Source organism: Thunnus maccoyii, chromosome 14, assembly GCF_910596095.1.
Source record: "Thunnus maccoyii chromosome 14, fThuMac1.1, whole genome shotgun sequence".
NCBI classification, from domain to species: Eukaryota; Metazoa; Chordata; class Actinopteri; order Scombriformes; family Scombridae; genus Thunnus; species Thunnus maccoyii.
This window is the reverse complement of record NC_056546.1, coordinates 11117599-11137458: the sequence shown is the minus strand read 5'-3', so window position 1 is coordinate 11137458 and position 19860 is coordinate 11117599. Positions and strand designations below refer to the sequence as shown.

Below are 19860 nucleotides of genomic sequence, written 5' to 3'. Positions count from 1 at the left end.
GGGATAATAGTTTGTGACTGGCATATTATAAATGTCAGTGACAATGAACTTTATTCAGGGGTTTGTTCTGTTTTTGAATGTGGTAAACTTCCATTTTCGAAAATTAGAAGTGGCTGATTGATTAAACAAAAAGCGATACAACGTGAAAGCCACCGCAGAGATATTGGCATACGCAGAGAAAGAAAAAATAAGCTCAGAGGGCAAAAAAAAAAAAAAGACAGAAAAAACTAAGATTTGTTACAAAGATGCTCTTTCTCTCCAGTTCCAGTTCGTTCTCCAGTCATGATAATATTTTTACGCCTCGAGCGCAGCCATTTTCTTCTCTACGTATAGACTTTCTTTTTCTGGAACATGAAGACAAACTGGATCCAAAGTAATGTGTCCACAGGGCAAACATTTATGTTTTTTTTTAGGATATTGTTATCTTATCTTATTTTAGTAAAGATTCACAGTAAAAAGACATACTGTATTTTTGCTCTTGGTATAATTATTTACTGTGTCTGCTAATGAGCTCGTACTGCACTAGAAATAATATCTAGACAGCAGAGCAGCTGCAAAGTTGTGAGATCGTGGGATTGTAATTGTTGATCAATGTGGTTTTACTCCTCCACACAGATTGTTGAAACACGTCGTGGTACTCAAGAATGTGGGACTTTTACAGCCTTTTAGCAATTCCATTTTTATATGCTAGAACTAAATGTAGCTTTTTTTAGATATTGGTTGCTTTGAAGTCTTTTCCTTTTGGTCGTGGAATGCATTTCTATCTGCAACAGTTTCTCTGGCTGACATTGAATCCTCTGTGGGATGTCTGACCGAGTCTAATGTGTTCAAATAGATATTCCCATTATATCAGCCTGCAGCAGGAATTCGCAGTCTGAACAGAGCGGTAGCCATCTCCTAATGCTCCGCTCTCCCTCAGGAGACGAGCCGCTGTTCTCCTGTCTGATGCTCCTTAAGTGTGCTGTTTTCATCTCAACCCTGTTAGCATTGAACTCTGAGCCATTTGCAGATATGTTTGTTCATTTGTCAATAATCAGGAATGCACAGGCAACAAACACTGCAAAATACAGTGATACGCCCTCACACTGGGAAGGTTAATGGGTGCATTTTATCTTTCACCTCCCAACCCTGATACGTTACTCATTTCCATACAGTCCTAAATGAAACTGCTCATGACTACAGATAGAAATATCCTCTCGTCATTTTCATCTTTGTCTGACTCATTCCTAATCTTTCACAATCTCCTCTCTCTGTTTACCATTCTGCATGTCCATTTCTGCATCTGTTTGCACAAATGTGCATCTTTTATCTTGCATTCAATCTGTTTTGACCTCTAATACCATACTTTTTCCTTCCTGCTTCCGCTGATCTTCTCAGAGAGGCGTGATACTAAACCGCTCTCCAAGGCAAACCAGGTTCGACCCCGAGACGCTCAAGCTAAAAAACAGCAAAGTGCCACTCTGCCTGCTTCTTCCAAACCGGCAGTTGGCACTGCAGCCACAACCAGGCACAAAGACGGTGCCGCAGGGACTAAAAAGACTGCTAAAACCACAGGCAAGGCAGGCTCATCCACACAAGCTAAAGCTAACCCGCGCAGCATTAACAGCACTAGTCGTGGGATTGGTAAGTTCAGCTGGTAGGGGACTGAAGCCAGTTGATAGATGGTCTTGCCTGTCTGCCTGCCTGCATGGAAAATGTGCTTCTGTCTCTGTTAGAGAGGAAAGAAAAGCCCTGGCTCGCTCTGCACCTGTGAACCACGGCTTTATGTACACTTAAGTGGCATGAAGTCAAGTCAACATAGTATTTCCTTGTCTCTTCCTTTTGATAGTGTCCTTTCCTCTTTAGAGGGAATTTCCATGTGTCATGTGATTTAAGCGTAGAAGTGTTTTGTTTATGATCTCTGCCTGTTTTCTGAGAAAGCAGAAGTGAAAACAATTGATGAGTGATTCCTGTCAGTAAAAAAAGAGAGAAAGAGAGCATGCGGGTGTGAGTGAGGTCAGTGTAGCATGGCCTTCATAAAATAAACTCTGAAAAACTCATGTGGTTTTGATTGATGGCATGATGCTAGGGCATGATCATCACCCTTCATCCAGTGTGTGTGTGTGTACTTGTTTAACCTACAGCATGGTGAAAATAAGCAGCACAGAAGGCCAGAATATTGCATGTGATGTTCATGCAGTCTTTTATGAAGGCCTCTGTGTATTTTATGTGGAGTTATTGGTGAAGCGGTACAAAAGTTGTTTCATTAGTTTGAATAACATTTTAAGTTCCTCGGGCTGCTTTTACCAACACACAAAGACACTTCACAGACGCTTAAATGGCTACTTCAGTCAGTATTACCTTAGGTATTCTATGTTTGTCTCAGTTTTGAGATGTGATAAGAAATGGTAATTCAGTATTAAAATATTATGGCTGCCAGCATGTTCCATTAGAGCCGTGTTACGTATGTGTCAAAATATATAAGCTTTGGAATGCAGATATACTGTCAATTAGGCTGTTAATCACTTATAGTTTTGATAATAGATTATCATTAAGTCATTTATCAGGAAAATAGATGCCAAACACTCTGATTTCAGCTACAGTTCTATGCTTTATTATATTTGTCAACTGAATACATACCAACAAAACACACTGCTTCATCAAGGTAAAAAAGTTAAAAAGCCTTTATTATTGTGACTAAGTGATGAAAAGAATCTATAAACTGAATATATTTGGGTTTGGTCGGACAAACAAGTCAATAAAATATTGGCTCACACTCTACTGGGAAATATCGATGGACAATTTCACAATTTTTCTGGCTTAAATGATTAAATGATTGATTAGAAGAAATCATATATGAAAATTGTTCCCCAAAGTACATTTCGTAGCTGTTTTGGAACTTTTGTTCATATCACATGATCGTCATCATGATCTTCTTTTAAGCCAATTTGGATAAGAAGTCTTTAAAGGAATAGTTCAACATTTTTTGGAGTTACTTGAGGAGACTGACACCACTTTTGTTGTACCCTCTACAAGATTTACGCATCTCCATAGCATAAGACTGGAGGTCCTTATGCTTAACTAAACTAATCCTTATGCCAAGATAAGCTGATTATCTCCTTTAGTGTATTTACGCACTATTCCTTTAAAGTTCTAAAAAAAAATGGAAATTTAAACATCTACAATTCAGTGACAGTTGAGCAACCCTCGGCTGAGGAAGATCACGGAATATGATTGAAAGCTGTGCAGAACAGCTATTAAATGGACCTTGAGGTGAGATTATTTTATCAACTTCTGTCAGCAGAGTGAAAAAAGAACTTTGGACCTCAGAAGATGAAGAATATATAGAAAGAATCTGTCCATCCATCTATCCCAGCATGCACTGGGCAAGAGATAGGGTGCAAGTGGAAGAGGCCTGCAGTCTGTCATATTGCAAAAACACACGCACAGCCACGTTCACACCTACAGACAAATTAAATTTTCTGTCTCTGTCCCTCTCTATCTCTCTTGCTCCTGCTTCTCCTCAGCCAAATCTTCTCATCCAAAGAAGACAGGATGCACAACAAAAGCGACCTCCACTTCCACCTCCACCACCACCCCTCGTTCTCGTGCGTCTAAGGATGCAGGCGCTGCAGCACAGACTAATGGGACAAATGCAAAGACCAACCGGAAAGCAGACACCTGCACCTCTTCCTCTGTACCTCAAAAGGCTTCCACAGAGACTCCTAGCCAGCCTGGGGAGTTAAAATCATCGCCCCTTTCCTCAGACACCCAGCCTGGCTCATCTAAAGCCTTGGGCACTGAGACAGAGGGCAGTCATGCTGCTGATCCACAGCTTAAATCTGCTACCGGTGCATCTACCGCAGATGGGGAGAACCACAGGGGTATAGCCCAGGAGCCCACTGTCCAATCTCCCCATATTAACACTGTTACAGAGGACACTTCCTTCACAGTGGGAGAAATGGACAGAAGCTCACAGGGGGAGAAACAGGGGAGGACGGGAGGGGAGGGAGCAGAAGAAGAAGAAAAGAGAAAAGGAGAACTGGAGACTGCTGGGGAGAATAGCCCGAGGTAAAAATCTAGTTAGGCCACATTGGTGAAACATTCCCTATGCCTTTTAGAGTACATTCACACAGTAGTCTCACTGGAGTCACATGACAAGTGCTGAACTGACAACAAATCTATAACTTAAATTAATTATGTGCAAATATGAACATTTGGTGGTCGCAGATGTACAAATCTCACACTGTGTCATTGACGTGTCCTGCAGGTCAGCTGAGGTCCAAGCTGAAAAGCCGCAGGGCCACAGTGTGAACGTAGAGCAGGCCAAGGTGACTGTTATCCCCGATAGGCCAAGAGACAGTCAAGCTAGCGATTCGGACTCCGACGGACCAATCCTGTACCGCGACGAGGAGGAAGAAGAGGAGGAGGAAGACGAGTACACAAGCAGTACGGCATTTGTTTTGTAACACACAATAATGGAACTACAGAGAAAAAACTGCGTCTCTGATAAAAGATGTACAAATGAAACACTGTGACATTACAACGTGCACTTTGTTTGTGAGACATTTAACATAGAGAATAGAATAGAGAATATATCATTCATGTAGTAATTGTTTCCAATACGGGCTTATGAATAGCTTGACAAAGACGGTAGAAACAAGCAGCTCTGGGTTTTTATTTACATTTGACACAGTGATTCATGCTCTTCAGTGTACACTGAGTTGCCAGTTCATTAGGTTCATCCTCTACTTTGCAATAAGTCATAGTCATGTGCACCTGCAGTTTGTTATATAAATCTGGCAGACCTGTGATTTAAGCATCAGTAAGCCGAGCACTGAAACGGGCAAAACAAGTGACCATAGTGATTATAATGGTGCCTTTTAGCCGTACCGGTTCTAGCGTCTCCTAGTTGACTGTCATCTCGATTTATAGACTTGAAAAATTGCAATTTATTTCAGTCTGCAATCAATAACAGAGGCAAAAAAGAGATATAAAGAGAAACAACACAACACAATAACAGAACATAATTATTTCTGTAGTCTGAAAAAGGTGTTTGCTAAAGCTACAGCTTATCGTGCCGACCCGTTTTACTAATCTGGGTTGTAAACAAACGTGAATCTGTGCTGGTGTTTGTGTAGGATTTCAGAAATGTGGTCAAGAGATCATGTAGTCATTGAAATGCATCTAAACATCTAGAAAACTCCACTTCAGTTAAACACAAAACTGTCTTTTGACTTACAAATCACCAAAACCACACTTCCTGTGCTGTACTGTTATCAGCTGTTCTGACAATTAACTTCAACCCAATGAAGAAGTCCACAAGTCTCTGCTCTATAGTCTTTTTCTTTGAAATCTATCTCATCTCCTTTTTGTTTTGATTTCTTCTTTTAACTGATTCGCTGTGCTGTAGTTGCTGTTGCTTTGAAAACTCTCATATCAAAGGGCGGATGCACATTTAATCCAATATGACTCACCTCTGTAGCAATGTTTGTAATTAAAGTACTTCAGAATTGAACTCCTTTTTACACCTGTCAGTTAAATACCATGTTGCCATTTGCTTCAGTGATGCCTTCATCGTTATCTGCAGCTGAACTTTGCTGTTTCGCGTCTTCGTTTCAGGCTCTCTGGCCAGCAAGATCCGCCGACGAGACACCTTGAACATCAAGCTGGGGAACCGACCCAGCAAGAAGGAGCTGGAAGAGAAAAATATTCTGCCACGGAGCTCCGAGACAGAGAGACACGAACTACGCCAGCAGATAGGCTCCAAATTAGTCAGGTACACACACACACACACACACACACATGCACTGGAAATGCTTTGAAAATGTAGCTAGGTGTGAATTTTCATCATAGATTTGGCTGAGCTGTGCGGTGATAACAGATTGTTCAATATTTTTTAATTATAGTTTTGGGCAATGTTCTGGTACAAATGATACACAGTGAAAATCTGTGCTGAAGTTTAGTTTGTTCTACCAGATGAGGCACAAAGGCTGGAGGCAAAGAGCCTTTTTATTAACAACAAGAAAAAAAAGGGTGTAAAATTATGAAAATGTTTTTATTTTTTTTTAATAAATATTACTGTGATAAGTCTTGTCTTTCTGTAGAAGTTAGTGTAATGTGTAAATAATTTCCTGCTGCTCCTTGTAGGAAAGTATGTGAACACAGCTTTCTCCTTTCAGGCGCTTGAGCCAAAGACCCACCACAGAGGAGCTGGAGCAGAGGAACATCCTCAAACGTAAGTTACTGAAATATATTACCTAAGCACAGGGTGCTCTGACATACTATTTTATGATTATCATGATGTTTGAATACATAAATAGTAATATCATGTAATTTTATATCTCTGATAATATCATGAATCAACATAGGCGCGTTAAAATGGATGTGCAGTTGTCGCTACTGTAGTTTTCAAACATTTTGACAAAAAAAACAAACTTAAAGCCACTGGAAACCAAATCCACAAAAGCCTTCTAACTACGTCATTTTGGTTCTTATGTACATAATATTAAGCATCTTTAAGCAAGTATTAGAAATTAGTTTCAATCCAAATTTGAAATATTTATTATTTAAATTATGCAATTAATTCTGTGAGCCAATCATAAATGACATGACATGCTGATGTGCTGCGATAAGCGTATTGTCTTACTTCCGGTTGCCGCAGTTTCTGTGTTATTGGTTGCGTTTCTGCATCTCAACCCAGTTAATTTTGCCATATTGTTCATTACTGCGGCTAATTACCTGCTGTACATTTAAACTTACACTAGTTCTGCTCAAGCACTCTGAGCTCTCTCTGTCTTTTAGCAACTTTCTCGCTAATCCCACAGTTGGTTACATGCTATTCAGATCTGCTAATCACTTTAGCATAGCAGTTAGCGATGGCTTCCCTCTCGCCCTCTCCCTCTCCTGCGCCCTCTTGCTCGGAGTGTCTTATGTTTATCTATTCCTCTGCCTCCTTTAGTGATAACGGTACATGTAGTAAATGTAGTATATTTACCGTGTTGGAGGCGAGGCTCAGTGAGTTAGAAGCGCGGCTCTGCACCATGGAAACCTAGTTGTTAGCTACTGTAGTTACCCAGCCCTCAGTAGCTTGTGTGGGTGTCAATCAAAATGTTCTTGAGAGATGGTCTAAGCAGCAAAATGTGCTGTTTTTTTATAACTAGGTTTTCTAATCAGATTTTTGTGGATGAGACACTCAACTTTGATATCATATATGTATTTTTACTATTTCAAGCCAAATTTTCAGAGGCTTTAGAATATTAGGCATATTAATCACAGTGTGTTTATACATAGTGGAGGTGTGTAAACATGCCATATACAGTGAGTAGATACAGTATAGGAAGCACTGTTAAGATTTCCAGCCTCTGTCTTATTTAATGAAGATTATATTATTTGCTTAAAGAATTGCTTTTGTTGTTGTGGTTTCCTGTGACGTCATTAGAGCTGAAAACGATTAGTTGACAGAAAATTAAGCTTCAACTATTCTGATGATCAAATTTAGTCATTTTTAAGCAAAAATGCCAAGTATTTTCTGGTTCCAGCATCTCAAAGTTTAGGATTTTATGGTTTTCTATGTCGGTTGTGATGGTAAACTGAATGTTTGGGTTTTGAACTGTTGCATATAATAAGATATCAACTTGGGCTGTGGGAAATTATAAAGGGCTTTATTCACTATTTTCTGACATTTATTCTCCTGCGGATTAATAGACAATAAAAATAATTGGTAGTTGCAGCCCTAGATGCAGCTTCATGTTGCACACAACGGGAGCACTGTGGGGGTCTAGTTCATAAAACTGGGAACATGGTTCATCATGGCTTCAGTAAAAGTGACTCATAAAATACTCTTGCTAATTCAGATTTCATTGCATGAGAAGCTGTCTATTTGTATTCTTCGGACAAAGAGAGCGTCCACACAACATACAGTAGGTCATAATTGCAAGAACACTATTATGTTCCATATGTGAGCAAGAAAATTCATGTTCCTGGTTATATTCCTGAGTATTGTTGTGTTCCAGCTGTCCAGTTTTATTCTGTTGCTGCCCCTTTCAGATCGACAGATATGACCTTGTGTGTCTCATTTATCAGATAGATGAGACAGATATGTCTGTCTAATTTATGAGCTCCTGCCTGCTGGAAGCTTTGCGTCTCCTACACTGAGCTGATGTGGTCAGTCACACTATTATTTTAGAGGGCTCAGCAGAGATTGCCTCAAAACGATTTGTTTTTTCTCACTGCTTTGGTCACAGCACACCACAGAGATAACAGTCGAGTTTGTATAGGTCAGATAGTTCTGTTGCTCTGTGAACAATATAAACACTACAAACTAGAACTGATAAATATTAAATATAGTCCAAGCAGGACTTAAATCATCTGATCAACTTTTGCTTTTGCTGAGACTTAAAGAACCGAACTCATTCAAATACATTTTTCTCCTGCTTAAGACTGAGTAATTATGTAATACTGTTGCTTCACACGCAGTGGAAAAACAGTGAAATCAAAAGTAAACCCGCACATTATCCAGGTCATATGTAACCACAGTAACTGTGACAAAGTTGAATTGTTACAAAACCTAATTACAAGAACAGTATAACGTGACTACGAAAGATGTTTGTTATCTGAACATTGTTTATCCATTAATGGACACTTCCAGTTCTTTGAGGATATAACGAAGCTCATTAAATAAATTACATCTGGTAAACTGCTAGAATGAACTTTCCCCTTCACAACTGACTGGTGTAATGATACTGAGCTATGCTAATGTGTCAAATTTGAGCTAAAACCTAAAGCTAAAGCTAAAGCTAAAGCCTTTGTATGTTATATGTGGTTATAATGCAGATAAAATAAAGCACCAGGACCAACAACTGGCATCATCTAGGATAAAACACAGAAAGAAAAAGTAGTTCTACACAGTTTTTCTGGTTCTGGAAAAGAAGAGTTACTGTAGATGGCTGGTGTCTGTGTTGTAGATCCCAGACAGCTTATGTTTCTCTGATGGGACCACCAGAGGTCAAGTAGTTCACCAACATCCCAGGTGAAGTCACCCTCAAGTTGTTTACACACGCATACTGTAAACTGTACATCCATTAAGAATCTACAACAGTAGAATCATTATAAGATCAGCTTGGATGATTCATTCAACCCACGCAGAAAATCAAAGGACATAATTTCCCCTTTTATTTTGTTTATATTATAGCAATCACACGGCTACATAGCCATAGACATGCTTTAATAAGGTGAATCACATCTCGCTGTTATAAATAGTAGCATAAGCTTGTTGCAGGCACAGTACGTGTGAAATGAATCTGTTGATCCTCTGCATGCAGAAAAGAATGAAGTGGAGGAGCAAGAAGCCAAGCAGGAGATTAAAAGGAGACTCTCCAGAAAGGTACTGTAAACACCAAACGAACACACGCACATTAGCAAGTACAGAAAGCACAGAGTGAGTCTATTATTAGCTGCTAATATGTTTTGCTCCACCTTATGAGTCATGGTAGGAGACAGAAAAGATGCTTTGTGTGGTGAAACTAGCCCACCTAGTGGACACAGCTGTAACTGAAGCAGGAAACTGATCTCTCAGCTGAGAAATCATTGTTTCCTGTTTGTCTCTGTGCCTCTCAGGATAACAAAAGTAACATTTAGATTAAAGTTTTTGACTTACATGTGCAGAAATTTAAAAAAAAAATCTCTTTTTGTGTAGCTGAGTGTTCGGCCTACAGTGGCAGAGCTCATCGCTCGCAGGATCCTGCGTTTTAACGAGTATGTGGAGGTAACGGACGCCAAGGATTATGACCGGCGGGCAGACAAACCCTGGACACGGCTCACTCCTGCTGACAAGGTACTACAGCCTACAGACCTCATTATGAAATGTTGATTTTTATTTAGTTTGATAGATTGACTGTTGTTTTCATTTTTATGTTCGTGTCAACCTGACACTAGTTATTCTATGAGTTTGTTTCATTATTCATTATATCAACCTGACAATGCAAGTGAACTACAGGTGATTAAAACACATCAAAGTACACTACATGTACACTACACGGACCCCCCTGGGTGACTTTGCGCCTTCATCACTCGTCATTTCGCTGCACAACCAGGACACCAGTAAAAAAAAAAAAAGTTCAGTCATAACATTTTTCTCACCACCACTCTATAATCACTAAGTGCATCTCAGTTCCCTTAAATTGCATCCACGATGGCCTCGCTCGTGTCCTTTCCTTGCGTCTTAGTCCCTCCCACCGTGGATGCATGGCGAGACACAAGGAAACCATGCGAGGAGAGAGGAAACAAGGAAATATATTTTTTTTTTTAGAGAAATGAGACATTCTTTCCTCTGAAGTGTCATGTGAAGCGACGTGTTTCTGATGACGGCGGCTGCTGAATCAGCTGTCAGGCAGCTTTAACAGCTGTAGCGACTTAAGACAGAGTTTGTGTCTGCGCACATGTGCACTGTCCTAATACTAATAAAGGTGCACAGTTATCACTGCCAGAGCAGCTGTTTTCTCTCTGCAGCCTGTTACCTGTTTGACAAACATCTGCACATGAATAAAAATCTGCATTCTGTATTTATACTGTGTCCTGCTCAGAGGCACATGAATCATTCCTCCTGGCAGAATGTGTTTATAATATTTATTCATTATTTGCGTCTGTATTTATTGATATTCTGATTGTCATTCATTCATTATTTAATAACCCGTAATATGATTAGGGCCTCTTTTGAACACTGGAAATTATTTATTAGACTACCCGACTAACCCGACGCTTAGGAATTTTCAGCCTCATATGTGACTAAATGGAAATGACAATGAATGATGTAAAATATAAATGTGTTTCTTGCTGACAGATGGACTCCTCTACTCTCTCTGACTTTAATTTATTTTATTCGTAATAAAAGTTAATGGGGGAAATAAGAAAAAATCTTTCTAAAAAGCGAAGAAAGTTGTTTATGGACCGACAACAACAGATATTTAAGTAGATAATGAATCATAAAACAAATACAATATAAAACTTGGGAGTCATACACTTGAGTTTAATCTGTCTCCACTCAGTGATGTTGTGATGTATCAGATCACACCGATCAGCTGCGGTTCAATCGATAACTGATATCCAATAAGGGGGCGTCAGCCGGTAAAAGACTTGGGTGAAGGCTGCTCTCGTGTCGCCATGATTTTTGAAATTCCAGTATTAATGTTATTAATCACACCTGTGCTTTTCCTGCTGAATGAGGAAAGGGTCGGGATTTCTGTAGCTGGTCTTATTTTTCATGTATAGTTCATTAAATTTGAGCTTTTGTTGTTCACTTCCTAAATATACTATATACAATTAGTGACAAAAAGAGATAAAAGCAGTGTGTTTGTGTAGGAGGACAGGTAGCCTTGTACTGCTGGGTGTATTTTTTACCATTTTATTTGTGTGTTCTTCTCCTCAGGCTGCTATCCGTAAGGAGCTGAATGAGTTTAAGAGCAGAGAGATGGAGGTTCATGAAGACAGCAAACAGTTCACCAGGTACTCAAGCGGTCGATCATCTCAACCATTTAGCCTGACCCTGACTATAACTTACGCTTAATTAATAATGTATCACCATAAATACTGCTGTTTATTAGCTCACATTGATCAATATTTATATTATTCTGGTCCCTTAAACCCATTTCCACTAACCACATTAAAGTCATCATGCACCTGGGGTCGACTCTGGTTCATTAGCCTCAGGCATTGATAGCCAATAAAGCACAGGTTCACTCTCCTGTATGTTATTAGATCTGTGTGACATGATTTTATATTGTATTTGTGCAAAGTGCAGAGCGGGAATAAGTCCACCAGTAAAACTCATGTAAGAAGAACTACTACACCTTTTAATCAAATTATATTTTCAAAACAATACAAAATAAGGTTTCACAAATATAAGTTCAAGGTTTCAGTTTTACCTTGAGTAAAAAGGTCCATTTACCTTAGTAGTTGCACTCTGCATGGCATCAATTCTTCATGTTTTCGCTGACTTCAAGAGTCAATATTTTTACATTTTCTCTTTAAGGGTATTTCAAATGTTAAGGGTGAATATCACTGGGTTTGTGCAAATTTCTCTGGCATGCGTTATACTGCCTTTAGATCTTTTTCATCCCTCGGAGGAACATTTTGGCTTCTCCAACTGCTTTTAACATATCAAACTGTATTAGGAGCACATAAGTCCTAATATACTGCATGTGAATACAATTTATGACCACAATTTGTGAAATAAATAAAATGCAAACACTGTTTTGTATTCCGTAATATCACATGAAACTGACATCTTTATCTAATGATGCGACATTTCAATCAGTCATAAATCTTAAACACGAAAACACTCCAAAAACACTGTTACATTAACACTGTTTTTTCAAGCTAAAGGTAAACAGAAATTCATTTTGGAACTGCAGCTGTTTGTACAGTGTTTTGATCCATAAGAGATCAAAATGTCGCAGCAGTAGATAATTAAATGCATCACTGGATTATAAAACATTCTGCAGATTCTACTTTTGCCCTGAACATCTCCTGTTTAATCCTGCACCTGTTAAAAAACTGTTTGGCTATGCAAACTTAACGACAGTGACAGTAATTTGAAGAAATTTGTATAAACAAGATGATATATTTTATATTTTTTTAATTCTATATAAACATTTTACAAAATTGTATCACTTCTAAATACTGTAAGGTTAATTAAAGGCCTTGTACTTCCACACAGCCACTTACTCTGTCTGATCTGTGTGTTTGTTTTTTTCAGATTTCATCGGCCCTAAGCACTCTCACTGCCAGCTGGACGTCAGCACCACAAGTTCTCCAGTCTCCAGCTCCCAGAAATCTCCCAGACCTCCAGACCCACAGTACACAGCTCAGTCCACTCTGCTTTGGGATCTTCTTACTCCTGATGATATGTATTTATGTCTATAGTAAGAGCTACAGGTGCGTCTTAAGGTTTCGGCCATTCGTGGCCACCAGTGAAACATTTGCACATATCTATATTCAATACAGTGATGTGTATAGCGCTCTGATTAGAACCATTTATTTATTGTAGATGGCCGGAAACCTGCTGGTAAATGTTGTTTTTGTCTGTTTTTTTTTTGTTCTTTGGATCACCTCAGGCTTCAGGCAATGAGAGGTTGGATGAAGAAAAATGGGCAAAAAATACCATGTAAATATGAATGAGGCCCAAGTGTACTATAGCTTTTAAGTAAAACACAAGGTATGCCTTGTCCTAAACTGCCAAATGGCCAAATAAGGACATCCTTCTAGGACAGGAAATGGAGTGATTGGAGGATCGTGTGCTGATGTCAGTGCCTATGTCATGGCTCAGAGGGGAGGAGAGGCAGTTTGTTCTGCTCCGATGTGCCTCTCGGAGTTGAATCTGAAATACTGCAGTTCATTTTTAGAGATATTTAAAGAATATTGCCACTAGAGGGCATTATATCATAAGAATTATAGGGTGTAAGGATGAAGATGTGTTTTTGCGGATGAAGAATAACCTGTGAGTGTTATATTTATAACTGCTGAAGCTGAGGGAGAGGTGGACACTTTAGGCTTTAACAGTGAAGTGCAATGGTCATCACACCAATTCTAATCCCTGAGCACACTGATGATACATGAAACTCATGTACTGTCATTTATCCTGTGTTGAGATACTAAGTGCAAAAGTCCTGCTCACCAAGTGTTGGACTCGCTGTTTTAGAGGATTCAAGCTTAAAATTCAGTTTCCCATTTTTGGCCGATGCTCTTACTCAGAGTGATTTGGTGCCAAAGAAGTAGCAATCATTTGATTATACATTGGTATTTTTTTATTTGAAAGTTTACTGGTTTGATTTAATTTTTTCTTTTTTGGGGGGTAGACTTCATATGAAGGTTTTATGATAAAGAACAGGCACTGAGATTTCCACCACTGAAGCAATCAACTGCCCTCTCAAAGAAGTGAAGGAGTACTTTATTTTCCGTTTCCTTTAACATGCTTCTGCCGTCTAATCTGTCTGCCGGTGATAACTATTTAAGGACAGACTTGCTGACAAGTGGCCCCCTTTACATCTTGCCTTAACATGCACCTTGAATCAAGCACTTCGGGATCTGTTCTTATCAACGCACAGTTTTGTCTTTTTGTTCCCAAACTATAGAATTGTACCATGAACCAGAGACTCTAAAGGAATAGTTTGACAATTTTGGGAAATACACTTACTTGCTTTCTTGCTGAGGGTTAGATGAGAAGATCGATATCACTCTCATCCGCATGCTAAATATGAAGCTAGAGTCAGGAGGAGAGGATATTAGCTTGCTTGCTAGCAGGTTTAAACAGCTAGCCTGGCTCTATACATTTTAGTTTTTGTACAAATTCAACTAAGGTGATTAAACATGTTAATTTGTAAGCTGTAGAGGTGCTGTTAGGCTTTTTTTTTTACCTTTGAAGCTAGATAACAATTCTGCCAAACATTTTGGCATTTACACAGAAACAAATCTTATTACTTATCACTTTTTACATGTAGTAAACATACTTCCTGAGGGACGATCTGGTACTTCTTTGATTTGTCAGTTAGCACACTACAGGGATTAATCAATTTTATATTTCACTGCTCTTTGGGATTAAAACTATATTTTGTATGCATTGTGTGTCTTCTAGAAGTCAGAATTGACTGTAAGATGATAACACAATTGTACAACAACTTGAATACACATGAGAGTATTTGCCTTTGTTTAAATGTGCAGATACACTGACATTTAGTTGGGTGTAGATTTATAGCCGAGGTGGTTTGAGCAGTTGGATCTCTTTCCATCTTTGGTGCAATCATAGATTTTCTGCTCTTAAGTGGTCTGTCTGGATAAAATCCAAATAGTTAAGCTGCATATTAATGCAAAATGTAAAGGAGATCAATTAATAATGATTTGTTTCTGTGTGAATGCCAGAATCTTTGGCTGAGCTGTTACAAAAGGACAAGGGTGAATGATATAAGAAGCTGAGACAGGAAAGAAAACTTGATGGCTAACTCATTTCTTTGGATGTTCCTATAAAAACAAATCAAAGAGTAGGGTTTTTGTAATTTTTCCCTCCCAGCATATGTGATGTTGGCTGAAAAATGATTGACAGATCGAGCTTGCTGACGTCCTGAGGCTTGTGTTGTCACAATAGGCCTCCAACCTCCACAATGCAGTTCTTACAAATAGTAACTGAAAAGGACTTTATTCTCTCTGCTTCTGAATGTGCAGAGGTTGTAACATGAAATTATGTACAGTGACGGGAAAGAACCAACAGTATTCATTCATTTCAATTTCTATGTTGTTATATATTGATTGTTTTGTACAGAATGTATATCGAGCATGTGCATACATTGAAATCAATTTTACTACCAATATGAAACAATACAATTTGATGTGAATGTTTTAAGCTCTGATTATAGTTGTTTTATTTTTTAACTGTTATCATCCCCAGACACTGATGGTGCAATGAGCGGTCTAGCACTATATATATATATATAGTGCTGTTTCCGGGCAGCATATCAAATACGGAACTAGACATTATTTAGGTAGTGATAAATCTCTTCACTTAAACTGAAAGTCAGCAGGTGCATTGCAGCAGGTCTTTTATGGATGGTGACAGAGTTTAAAAGCTATTTCTAATCCATTCTGGACTTCACTTTGATTTATTCCTTCAGATGACCATAGTTCACCTTTCACAAAGTACAAAATGTGACTTAAATTGTTGCCATAATCACGATAAGTGTTTAAACATGTTCAAATTTAACTCCATTAGTTTGAGTATATAATCTAGTTCCACCTAATAAGTAAGTAAACATAAGGAGTCAGTTCAGTGGGTGTTTAGCTCCTGCAAAGGCGAAAATAGTTCACACCAACAGTAAATACAGCATTAAAAGACGAGACAGCTTCTAATTCAGATACACAAATGAAAGGTTTTATATGGTGATGCAGCTTTGATCCCTTCATAGCTGAATAAACATGAATGTGCTGCTTGGAGTAAGATTATTTTCCTTTAAACAAGACATTAATTAATAGAAACAAAGGATAACACTTTATTTTAACCCTCCATCCCTGTTTACTATAAGCACTATATAATTAATGAATAGTTAAACACACTTTTATGTATTTTTAAGCAACCAACTCCTTATATGAAGCCTCTGTAAGTGTTGTATAAACATGAATACTTTCTAATATGGAGTGTTTATATACTGCTTAGAAATAAGAAATGGGGAGATTAAAATAAAGTGTTACCAGGGTTACCAATCCTACCAAGAGCTTGTTGTTATTTCTTTAAAATGGTGACTTTCTAATGATGAAACTACATATAGGGAGTCCTGGTCAACATTTAAATGTTTTTTTGTTTTTTTCTGTGACACTCATGCATCATTCGACATTTTAGTCCAGAATTAGATATAGCATCTAGACTGAGCAGTTGAAAGCGTGAAAGAGCCTTGAAGGTTGGTGTTTAGTCATAACCAGTCAGTATTAATCACACGGAGCGAGTCCTGTAAAAACTTTTATGGCTGCAGTCTGTTTCATCTCATATGTACGTAAACGTAAAATAAACTCATTAAAGATTATGATCCAAATAAGCTTTAAGAGTTATTACATACGCCACGTTTCTCTGTGTTGCTGATGATGTGGTATATGTGAAATTAAAATTATCAAACATATAATTCCTGCCATTAAATTTGAAATATTAAGGATTTTGCTAAAATTCCGGTTGACTTGGTTTAAAAACATTCACAACCACATTTACTTTCCTGGCTGTTGCGTTTAATTAGCAGTGCTGGAGAGCTCCACCAGTTCATGAAAATGTTTACATTTGCTGTTTTAATGGTGCTTGAGGCTTCCTTTATTACTTTCCCCAAAACAAATCTCTAACTTTTGACAGGAGCCATAATCAAACTGCTGCTGCTGTTCATAAAATGCCTTTTATCTTCAACATAATCTTTTTCTTGGTCCTGTGAAATTCACAGTACTCTTTGTTTTGCTTCACACTATTAACCTTCTAACTGTAACAACACAACAGCAGCAAGACGCTCAAAGCAGCTGAACAGATTATCTTCCTGTATGTGACCCAGGACTGGATATTTCACTCTGACTCCAAACACCTTTTACTGTATGTTTCACATAAAAGATTCATCTTTGAAGTCATACAATGATGTCATTTATCTCCCAAACAGCTACTGTTATGTCAAACTGTGTATATTGTTTTTGTATATAAAAAGTCGTGAAAAAACATCTATTTTGTCATACTGGTTTTTCTTTTCAGTCTTACTTTTATAGTAATATCACAATAATGTATAAATGTAAATGTGTAATAAGGACACAAACACAAACATATGGACAGTTTATAAATGCAAAAATACGTCAAATACAGAAGTATTTGAATAAAAGAAAAGCAAATTGTGCAAAAAAGGGACCTGTTTTGAGAGAACTACACACCTTCCTCTCCAGATATTACATTTACACATGCCCAAATAGCATGTAAGCAAAACCACTGTATTATTGCTGGCTGCAGTCCTTGGAGCATATTTCAGTGTCCTTGAAGGCCCCGATCTCCTTATTCACTATTCAAAGACATGAAATGGAAAGAATGAAAGAGAGTTTTATATTTAAATACATTTCATCATTCCTTGCAAATTTCCTAAAATAATTAAAAACTGCCTTTTTTTTTTTTTTTTTTTTTAAAAATGGCCACTGAGGTTATAAGGACGACCAAGAGGAAAATGTATACCCTATCTGGCATCTCAAAGGTGCAGCAATTAGTGCCACTTGAGCCCTTTCTAGGATATTAAGGGGAAAAAAATGAATACAGCCGTTAACTCAGCTTTTTTTTTAATCACCTTCCAAGTGCCCTGGTTTTGAAAAATTGTCTTGGATGACAGCGTAATTATTCTTAGAAATCTGCGTTGAACCTTGCTGTGCCTTTTGGCTCTTGCAGGGTTTCTGCTTTGGTTAAAGAAGGAAATTATAGAACAACGATTACGCAAAAAGTGAAATTAACACTTGTATTATTATGGCTCTATGGATGCAGTGGGTCTGTTGATCTACCTCTTTGGTCCAGAGTGAAATATCTCAACAACTGTACTGTAGTTTGTTTAGAAACAGCTCCAAAGACAATTAACAGTGATGATATTTTCAGTCCCTGGAGAGCAGCTCTTTGTACAGCATACGCCACTGCACATACGTGGGAATGCAGTTCAGTTTACAGTGCTTCGCTAGCTTGTTGTGCTATAGTATAAAGTGGTTAAAGAGGTTGTAATATGTAACTTAGCACAACAACATAGTGAAGCACTGAAAATTGCCAGCCATATCCTTTAACTTTTTCATCTACCACTACCATTTTTTCAATACTTTGGTTTATGACCCTTCTTTGTTTTTAGTGATAATTTGCAAATGATAGCATGCTAACAGGCTAAACTAAGGTGGTGAATCAGTTAAATCTGCTAAACATCAGCCTGCTGATCATTAGCCTGCTGATCATTAGCGTGCTGACGTTAGAATTCAAAGTACAGCCTCATGGAGCCGCTAGCATGGCTGTAGGCTAATGTCCAGTTTCTCTCTCTTTTTGTCTCAAAAGTGATTTGTCCAATGACACTCTGTACTGAAATAAAAATAAGTGCCCTGAAGCTGACTCATTTGGTAGTCTGCTTACGTCTTTCCTCCTCTATCTTTTCACACATGGCAAGGAAGAACACAAATAAAACCAAGTGCACTGAGTTCAGTCTAATCAAATCCGTCATGATACATATCAGTTTAATTTGACAAATGCAAAACAAGACGGTTCCAGTAACTCTAATAGTTGCTTCCCAAACAGGGTCTCAGAATACATTTTCAGTCTAAATATGCAAACAAAATCTGACAGAAACTGAGAGACTGAAAGATGAACCGCATTACTCTACCGTGCCATTAAAACTACATTTTGCCAATTAGATTTCCAATAAATTCCCCAGATGAATGTGACCTCTGTGAATGCCGTTTGTTTGTACTGTAATGTATACATGACCTCATGTTTGCTGGTACGTACGATTTTGTGGTCTTAGAGTGCATGTCATCTTAATGCATGTGTTGCAAACATCTCTGAACCTTTGAGCCAGTGTGTATTTTGGTTTATGCGAGAGGTTTCCACGTGAATGACCATTAAAGTATTGAATTTCAGCCCTATCTAGTCAGCCTCATCCAGCATACGAGCCTGCCCGCTTTTAAAGAGGATGTGGGCGTAATGGAGTTGGTTCTGAAGACGAGAACAAGGAAATGAGAACTAGAAATTGAAGGATACAATGAATGAGGACAGTCAGGAAGGGGCTGAAGGGACAGACGTGGTAGGAAATGAGAGACAGTTGAAGAAGTGAATCACTAGTTGGGCTTATGCTCAACTTGAAAAGGCCTTCTCTAATACCTGTTGGCTTAAACTGATTTGATGACACATATGTGCTACAGCTTGACCTTGGTGAACGGTGTAAATTGAGGTTTTTGATTTTCTTGTGGTGTACGCCCACTTTTCGACTTTGCAGCTCCCTCGTTCGGTATAAATCATTTTGACAGTGGTGATAATCAGTTTTATAGAGCACAAGAAGGACAGCAAGATCTGAAAGATGCCCCTCTGTCCCACAGTGATCATAAACCTCCTGCTCTCTCTCACACATCTTTTACCTGTGAGGACCCACAGTCACCCCCTAAATTCTCACCTTTATCTTAAACTTTATCCTTAAATTGACAATGGCCATATTTTTCAGGACCTGAACTTTAAACTTAAAACCTTAAATCTAAATTGAGCCCTCTTTTCAAGGTATTAAACAGTCAGTTGTCTCCAAAAAGTTTCCACTAGTTGTAAAACACACATATACACCATGTTAATGGAGTTTCGCGGGCAGGATCGGAAGGCAGTTTTGT

At 38.3% G+C, this 19860-nt stretch overlaps 1 protein-coding gene across 4 annotated transcripts in view; it reads left to right on the top strand.

The window, feature by feature from the left end:
* The window catches only part of phactr2 (phosphatase and actin regulator 2), a 54182-nt gene extending 36975 nt beyond the window's left edge, over nucleotides 1-17207 (top strand). For 3 of the 4 annotated variants that reach the window (XM_042432615.1, XM_042432616.1, XM_042432617.1), the window contains 8 exons: nucleotides 3507-4050; nucleotides 4250-4428; nucleotides 5602-5758; nucleotides 6162-6217; nucleotides 9303-9364; nucleotides 9677-9814; nucleotides 11405-11481; nucleotides 12734-17207. In XM_042432615.1, the coding sequence (XP_042288549.1) occupies nucleotides 3507-4050; nucleotides 4250-4428; nucleotides 5602-5758; nucleotides 6162-6217; nucleotides 9303-9364; nucleotides 9677-9814; nucleotides 11405-11481; nucleotides 12734-12749 (1229 nt within the window). In that variant the 3' untranslated portion in view covers nucleotides 12750-17207. The remainder of the gene's footprint in view (nucleotides 1-3506; nucleotides 4051-4249; nucleotides 4429-5601; nucleotides 5759-6161; nucleotides 6218-9302; nucleotides 9365-9676; nucleotides 9815-11404; nucleotides 11482-12733) is intronic. The other variant, XR_006099820.1, reaches the window with a different exon arrangement.
* The last annotated feature ends 2653 nt before the right edge of the window (nucleotides 17208-19860 follow it).